The sequence below is a fragment of the Ixodes scapularis genome, unplaced genomic scaffold (genome assembly GCF_016920785.2).
Source record: "Ixodes scapularis isolate PalLabHiFi unplaced genomic scaffold, ASM1692078v2 PGA_scaffold5__190_contigs__length_132052651, whole genome shotgun sequence".
Classification (NCBI taxonomy): domain Eukaryota; kingdom Metazoa; phylum Arthropoda; class Arachnida; order Ixodida; family Ixodidae; genus Ixodes; species Ixodes scapularis.
Genome location: NW_024609880.1, coordinates 62,404,463 through 62,413,082, shown reverse-complemented (window position 1 = coordinate 62,413,082; position 8,620 = coordinate 62,404,463). Strand labels below are relative to the sequence as shown.

At 45.9% G+C, this 8,620-nt stretch overlaps 1 protein-coding gene across 1 annotated transcript in view; it reads left to right on the top strand.

Moving 5' to 3' along the window:
- Positions 1-8,620, top strand: part of LOC8031667 (histone acetyltransferase KAT2A) — a 28,196-nt gene that overhangs the window by 197 nt on the left and 19,379 nt on the right. The window contains exons 2-6 of the mRNA XM_040206142.3: positions 333-515; positions 637-860; positions 2,489-2,615; positions 3,325-3,470; positions 5,334-5,423. Coding sequence (XP_040062076.1) covers positions 669-860; positions 2,489-2,615; positions 3,325-3,470; positions 5,334-5,423 — 555 coding nt within the window. The 5' untranslated portion in view covers positions 333-515; positions 637-668. The remainder of the gene's footprint in view (positions 1-332; positions 516-636; positions 861-2,488; positions 2,616-3,324; positions 3,471-5,333; positions 5,424-8,620) is intronic.

Here is an 8,620-nt window from a genome sequence, read left to right as displayed (position 1 = left end):
GTACTGTACTTTCCCGTATTTGATCAAGACGGTGACTTGCGCCATCTTTTGCTTTATAATATTTTTATGTATTTAACGTTACTTTCTTTGAATTTATTTCAGTTCTATTTAACTATAATTTCAAGTCAAGTATTATAATATTCATTTTTTTTAATAATTACATTTTTTGTGTCAAGGTTGTCAAGGAAGCGACGCCAGCGACGCGCTCGATACGCTCCCCAACGCTCCCCGCTCTCCTCCCCGCTCCCGTCCAGCGCCGCTGTTCATGTTGATGCACGCAGCAAAATTTACAACAAGCATCGCCGATGATACTACATTTTCCAATGTTTTAGGCTTTTCAGATTCCGTTCCGAGCCTTCCCGTAGCACGATGTCCATTCTGTTAACCTGTTAGGCCTGTCGCGGAAAGCCAGGGGGTATGAAACGGTCCCCGAAATTCACCAGGAACAAGACCGACCCGCCGAAGCTACAGCCACTACCCCGACGACAGCTTCTGGGTCACGGCACCTACTGAGCGTACGTACTGCTGCGCTCTCTCGTTTTCGCAGTAGCCAAAGATCAAGCTGCACTCTGTTCTGTTCCTTTTGCCGCTTAGCTGGCAGGTGTGGTCGTTTCCTGACGCGGGTTTTCTGCGCAGCACAAAAAAGGGCGCCGCAGGGCTCGCGGGCGATGTCGAGCGCGCCACCGACTGGCTCTGTCGCTGCGCCGCCGGGCCAAACCACTCCGCAAGGATCGTCCGGAAACACACCGCAGGGATCGTCCGGGAACAACCTTCAGAGGATAGCCCACAAGAAGTCGCAGGTGAAGGCCTGGCCGCTCAACAAGAAGCTCGAGAAACTCGCCATCTATTCGTCGTGCAAGGTAATGTGGCTTCTTCGCGCGCGCTCCTGTGTCGATCACTAGCTAGTCACAGCGAGTGAGTAATCAATTGATTAGAAGGACCGCGATACGATAGCCACCTCAGGTAACAATTCGGCTGCTGTAGCTTTCCTGCGTGCTAATAAGAGCGTACAATGCGCATTTTTCGATTAGTGACAGATGATCCGTACTACTGTTTACTGTTTCAGTTTGCGGTCGCAACTTTCTTATTTATATATCACGCTTGCACCCTCCACCCTCTTAAAAAAATAAATAAATAAATAAATCTAGATTGCTTTGGCTCATACTTTTATACTTCCCTCTCATTTTTAATATTGTACCATGTTAAGCACCATTCTCTTCACCATGTCTCTTAACCTCAGATTGCAAGACAGCTTGGTGTTCTAAGAAAACAGCAGTGATATATATATGTATATATATATATATTTTTTTTTTTTTAATGGTCATATGACACCTTTCTTACTCTTCCATTCCATCCTGATCTCAGCAGAGTAGTAGGACACAAACAATTGTCTTATACATGCCTTGCACCTACGTCATTAAAATTGCATGCTGGGAGGGCCGTCGCCATTACGCCGTACCAAATCGTCAGCGCTGCATAGGAAGTTCGCTGCAGTTGCCGTCAGTTTGCCTTGCTGAGCGAAGGTTTCGCTATGTAGAATGGTTGCATGTGCGGTTATTAATTATGCAAACAGGACTAAGAGCAACAAGCGTCGTGATCATTACACCGTCAGTGATGCGAGATTTTTCAAACTACCGAAGGTGTTCTCCGCTCAGTCTTGGCGGACACACGAACTGTCAAAGAAGCGAAGGAGCATGTGGTTTGCGAAGATTAACAGGGCCGACCTGGTCGCGAACGTGAACACACAGGTGTGCAGCGAGCACTTTGTTACAGGTAACAAATGCTTCTTGTCGTTCTCCGTTTTCGGGATGCGTTCACCCGGTTGCTGTCGCAAAATTAAATGTAAAACTCGGTGCAGCATTGTCTGCTACGCCGAGTTTCGCGGACGTGATGAGCGCGTCAGCGAATGGCATTTTTTCTTTGTTTTACAGGAGCTCCTTCTAAGTTGTTCGATAACACGAACCCTGACTGGGCGCCGAGTTTGAAGCTCGGTTACACGGACGAAGGAGATCGCTCAGCCTTGAGTCGCAGCGCTCGAGGCTGAGCGAGTTACGTTAGGGAAAAAGGCGGCATCGAATGTCGTGTCCACGCCGACGCGAAGTTTGTAGGGATCCTCGCCGTCGCTAAGTTCCACCTTTATCGCATATCTCGCTCTCGTAGGTCCAACGAGCTCGTTGAAGTAATCTTCGCAGAGCGGCAACGTCCGCTCCCCCGGCGATGGCACATTTAGCCCGTAGGCGCTGGTAAAAATAGATTGAAACGATTTATTTCCAAATTGTGCGAAGAACAACGAACACGCACACACAAAAAAAAACGCTACGCTCTCAAACTGCGTAAACACGTCACGGTCGGACGGAACACGCCGTCGACTACGCTTTGTAGGTTCTCCGATCCTCCGGTGGTACGGAGCAATGGCGATCGGGGGCGGGGCATCGCGGCGTGACGTCGGGCGCAAGGCATGTATAGCAGAACCGTGTTTTTTGCGCAGGCGGACGATGGCTGCAAGTGCAATGGCTGGAAGAACCCAAACCTACCCCAGACCCCGCAACGGCTCGAGGGACCCCAGCCTCTGGCCAACCTCAACGATCCCTGTCGCAGCTGCAGCCACGTTTTGGGTGAGAACGTTCATCTCTTTGTCGGTGTGGCCCAAGGTGCTCGTGAAATAAAGTCAGTCGATTTTGGGGTAACTAACTTCAAGGTAATCTTGAAACTAGGTACAAAATGAATTTGACCCAGAATAGTGCACTTAACACGCTCGGTGGCCGAGCGTGTTAATGCGCTGCAGCTTGGGGCACGTAGAGTGAAAGCTCACACCGCTAAACACGGGGGTCCTGGCTTCAATCTCCGCTTGTGCTCGTTTAGAGCTAGATGAGCATCATACCATCATGTAGTTGTGAATCACTGCTGCGTGCTGCACATTAAAACCCCAGGCTAGCAGTCGAACTGCACTGGCTAAATTCCACGTCTACAGCGTAAACCAGTGTCGCCGTACCGACAGACCGACCTTATGCTGTCTAAACACAAATGTCACAAGTTTTTTTTTTTTGGACTGCATTTAAATAATGTACTTTGTTTCACCTTTCGTTGGCCCGCCAGGGACGTATGAGCCACCAGAGCCTTCACTCTATTTGTGCCATGTGACTTTGCTGTATGCACGTAGCTCCACCCAACTGGAAGGTCATGTGACACTCTTCGACCTATGGATTGGCTCCGCTGGCTTGTGGCGTCCACTGCGGTTCAAAGTTAGCTGAAACAGTATAGTAGGGGTAGCTTTTATCCTCCTTTTAAACGTTTCCTAAGCCGTCTACGGGACCTTTCCTGCAGGGGCACATGTGTCTCACCTTGAGAACGCACCGGAGGAAGAGCTCAACAGACTCCTCGGGATCGTGGTGGACGTTGAGAACATGTTCATGTGCGTCCATCGTGAGGAGGATGCAGACACCAAACAAGTCTACTTCTATCTGTTCAAGGTATGCTGGCAGGATGTTTTTATTTTGTGTGCGTGTCGGTGCATTTTGAGAGGTAGCATCAGACAGGCATGGTGAGAGTGCTTTGCTTTGGCAGGCCTTCAGGGTCAAAAGCGTGTTATGTGCCATGTCATTTCGCAAGTTGCTCTGGTGGTAATATTGTACTGGCAACTTTGCGTGGTAACGCTCTGCGGCTATGTAGCATATGATGCAAGGGCGACTGCACAGGGTCGGAGATCATAGGTTTGGATTCCACTCCTCCAGTAGACATCTGGACGCTCATTGTACTGGCGTGCATTCATGTAATCACTGCTGCGTGATTTAGCAGTTGTACTTGCTGCATGGGACAAATTGAACCACAGCAGCGAAGACACTAAATGCCTTTTAAGGGAAGTTAACTGTTTTGGACCCCTTTTGGATTGGCGGAGATGATGGAGGACCCCATCCGCTGCAGGGGAGGGGGGTGTTGGAAATTACAAGGACTAAAGCAGGGGTGGCCAGGCTGACCCGGCCTAAGGGCCACAAACAAAACCACGAAACTTCCAAGAGCCACGGGGTGTGGGGTGGGGGGGGGGAGGGGGGAAGGAGGGATTTTGTTTAGAGCAATAAACAAAACTCGAACTACTTTCAATCTACCTGAGTCAAAAGCAGTCCAAGTGCACATAAGGTAGCATTAGCACAAGACTACGAAACCGCAACCTGTCTTTCGATTTTAAACACACTCTATTTCTTTCTTTGGGAAAGTGCTTGTGTGACATGGAGGGGGCCGGGAGAGTGGGGGAGGGGCAGGGGAGGGGGCCGCGAGCTGCACTTTAACACGCGATGAGCCACATGCGGCTCGCGAGCCACAGCTTGGCCACCTCTGGACTAGAGTAAGCTTTAAAGCAACTTTGAAGCTTGCAAATAGAGAATAATCAACACTGTTCACTCGATGCACATTGTTCAGTCCATTTAGCTTGGTAGGATACCTACCATCAATAAAACAATAGTTTTATTGCTCGGCTTGACTGACAGTTGAGGACTTTGGAAACCTTAAAGGCCCGTTCACACTCATGCGGCCTCTTAGAACTGGGTGCCTTGAAACCTCTTACAACGAGAGGACACACTGGCATCATCTATTGGGTAGCAGTGTAAATTTGGTGGTCTGGCATATTTTCTATTTCTCTCATGCATTATCTTTTCTTTCTTGGCTCGAAAAACTTTTGTCAACGTTATAAACGAGCCTTTCTTATTGGTATTACACACATTTGACCTTGGAAATCCCTCAAAACCTTCGCTCTTGTGAAATGCAGTTTCAGGGTCACCGTATAGATGGCGCCAGAATGTCAGTGTGTTCTGTTGTCCTAAGAAATTTTAAGAGGTTTCAACAGGTCTCGTCTCTCTCAGTCGTACTCAATTGCAAGAGTGTGAACAGGCCTTAAAGAGGCCTTCAAGGACCCAAAGGGTCTGCAGTCCCCATTTGAGAACCACTCGTCCATACCTTCTTAAACAATTTTGATTATCACACTGCAAGTGATATCGTCTGAGCTACGAGGGCTGTAAAATATTTAAAATATAATATAAAAAAAAATGTACTAACTGCTAATTAGTAGATACATTGTAAAGCATGCACATATTGGAACCAGTGTGGAAGTACAACATACAATGCACAGAAGACTAATCTGTCGCGGAATTGATGCTGTACCCATTTCTATCTATGATCAACTCCTTTATTTTGTTTTAACACTTTCTGGCTTGAGTTTTAAAAGGAAATTTGTCCTTCCTTGCTGGGAACTGTGGAATGCCGAAATCTTGTCTTTTTGTTTCCTTGTGTGCCTTAGTTAATGCTGGCTGGGTTGGGCAATGTAGACTGCTTTGATGTTGCAGCTGCTGCGCAAGAGCATCCTCTTGATGACACGCCCCACCGTAGAAGGACCACTTGGAAACCCTCCCTTCGAGAAGCCAAGCATCGCAAAGGTCAAATTGTTCTCTCACAATATCTTCTCTGCAGTGTGGCTTTTCGCTTGCTGCTGTCGTGGTCTTAATGAAAGAATAGAGATGCACTCTTAGACTGAGAAAAGATGAAAACACAATCAAGCTGGAGTGTGACTTCTATAATTAGAGTTCCGTGTTTTCCGTAAATACCGATAAACCCCCATAAATAACCCCTGAAGTGGTTTTCCCGAAACTGGGGAAAACCAAAAATACCAGAATTGAACCTACCTTCGACTTGACAAATTCCCATGTTTGGGGAATAAGAAATAAAAAATTTATTTGCAGCATTCTTAGCATTTTGTTTTTGTGAACCTGGACAAAATCTTTACCGATTGTCTTTGAGGTTGCTTTTCCTTTGGTAACCACGTCCCTTGCCCTGTCTCCTTCTGTTTGCGATACTGGGATGACGTTTTTCAAGTATTTGGGCCACGGGCGTGGGTTCCATAGACCCCAGAAGAAAAGAGAATGGAGGGGGGGGGTCATTTGGGGTCTCAACTTTTTAAATATGCAGCTCTTATATGCTTTATGCTTTATCGAGGCTATATAAAGCATAATATCTTTCCTGGCATTGTAAATAAATACCGAAAAAGGCTGATTTCAAAAAGAAGAATAAACCCTAAATTTGAAGAAAAATAAACCCCCAAAACATGAAACCCTGTCTTTAATTAACCCAAGACAAAGCAGAAACAAAATATTTAAAAAAAGTAAGAGACAAGCCCACACAATGTCTCAAACACAATTTCATGCTTGTACTGAGAAGAACTAAAATACAAAAAGGGTCAAAATTCGGGCAAGGTGGTGCATGATGTAGATAATTAACTAAAATAAAATAAAAACTGGTAAGCACAAAAAATGTCTGAAAAAAAGAGCTCTTAAAGGGACACTGACAGGGTATTTATGCTCGCCGAGGTTTTTAGTTGTACGTGACATATGAGAGCTCAACTACCCAGAACAGAATTTGCGGCTCGAAATTCGGTTTCTTTCCGCCCGAAAACCGCCGATCAAGAACTGGCTGGTTCGAGTCTCGCTCACCCTCTTTTTCCGCGGTCACGGGCCGTTTTCTAAGGTATCGATGCGACCACCAAATTTAATCAAAGTCGTGGGTCACTGAAAGCACACACTCAGTATTAAAAATAGAAAAAAATATGAAACCCATATTTTGTGGCTTCTAAAAAGCTGTAAATACGTTGATTGAAAAAAAAAAGTTCCACAGACAACCGGAAGCATTCTGTGCGTTCGTCGTTTCGCGTATCGTGGGACTCGCGGGAACGGCGATGGCAGCGAACGACGGGCGGGGGACCTCTATTTCAGAACTGTCGTTTTCGGTACCGGCAAATTCTGTCTACTTTTAAAAGAGAAATTCGGGACTGATCAAAAGAATTGGTATTCATCCCGTACGACACGCCCGACCACCAAGCCGATTTGCACGAAGACGTCGCCGAGCAGTCGCTCCATTCTCGTGGCTGAAGACATCGCTCGTGCAAACGTCAAGCACGACGTGTCTACTTCGAGTTGAATATGCACGCGTACGATTTCTTTACTAGGTGCAAATGTCGCCAATGCGTGGTGCTTCCCGACTTCGACCCGGGAGTGCTTTTGCTAGAGGAAAATCGGCAGCAAACTTTACAACTTATAGTTTACCGGCTGAATTATTACTAAGGAAAGAGATCCACCAGTAAAAAGGTGGCCTAGTAGCTCAGTGGGAAAGACGTCCGCTTCACACATGGTAGGACCAAGTTCAATCCCTTGTGAAACCTTTTTTTTTTTTTTTTTTTCACACACTGAAGAAACAAACAAAAAAATAACAAACAAATGTTGTGGACGACACTTCGCTGAATTAAATGGTATGGGATTTCCTTTTTGACACCTGCGAACTCAATGTAATCACTTTCCACAAAATGCAAGGAGCATATAAGTCAGGTAGCGTCCGCGTTTCGAGGTGCCCGTGTATGTTCTACAGGAATTGCAGCCAGCCATTGGTCCCGATCCCGTTGATCTTTCGGAAACTCTGTCGCACAATGCCACTTTTTTTCGGACGCAGGACATGTGAGCCAGCTCTTCACGCAACATCTTGGGTGTATTCTTTTCGGAGCCGATCATGGAAATTCACCACGGGCACTCGCTACTCATCTCCGACTCCTCAATGTACAAAACAACTCATCTTGGAGTACAGAACAACGAGCGGAACAAACATAACTGCAAAACAATCGCACGGCGAACAGTTCCCGTACGCCGCTTGTCGTGTCGTCTGCTACGGAGAGGAGGAAAAAAAAAACCACACAGTCGGGTGTAGCCACGTGACTTCCGCCACTCACTCTCTTTTCTCCACTTCTCCGATCTCCGTCGGGTTTCGGTTTCGGTTTCGAGCAGTTGTGTCTTTTGGCTTTATTAAAAAAGTACGCTACTCTGCTGCAAAATATTAATTGGGTAGTCCTCCGACACCATAATGAAGCACCTGGCAAAAAATTAACAAAAAATTTTGGGGGCTGTCAGTGTCCCTTTAAGGGGAACACTGGTCTTGGAGCTTTTTTTTCTTATTCTATGACCAAACCCAATGAAACTGCACAAGCTTGTTCAGCTTTTTGTGCTGATTTCATATATCTGGTCATTTTCTCAGTCAGCAGAATTGTCCTCAAGATAATAAACTTGCCTGCCTTTGTTTTGAGGAACGATGGGGGAAAAACTGCTCAACAAAATGTCCTTTTTAACACATGGGCCGATACTACGAAGTGTAAAGAATACAATGTTGGAAGTACTTTTTAAGATAAACTCATTATTAGTGATTTTACCACAGATTGAAATTCAGTGCTCAATGCATGGCAAGCAAGTAATAGAACAAAAGATCAAATAGAAATTTCTTTAGACATCTATTAGAAAATCTGCTCTCAACATTGTATGCTTCACACATTTAGCAACACATTTCAGAAAAGGTTATATTTCTGTTCGTTCCTTGTCTTTTTTCTCAATTAACCACCTGATACACAGTTAGGACCATTGTCACATGATCCCCTGGCATTCACTTTAGTCAAAGAGGACTCCGCGATAATCAGTACAGACCTTCGATTGCAGTTAGTTTTTAGGGCTGGTTCAGGCATTTGTGTTTGGTTCCGAACGACAAAGTGTTGTGACCTCTTGTGTCTGCTTTTAACGAGATGATTTTCCTGGCAACCGAGATCCAT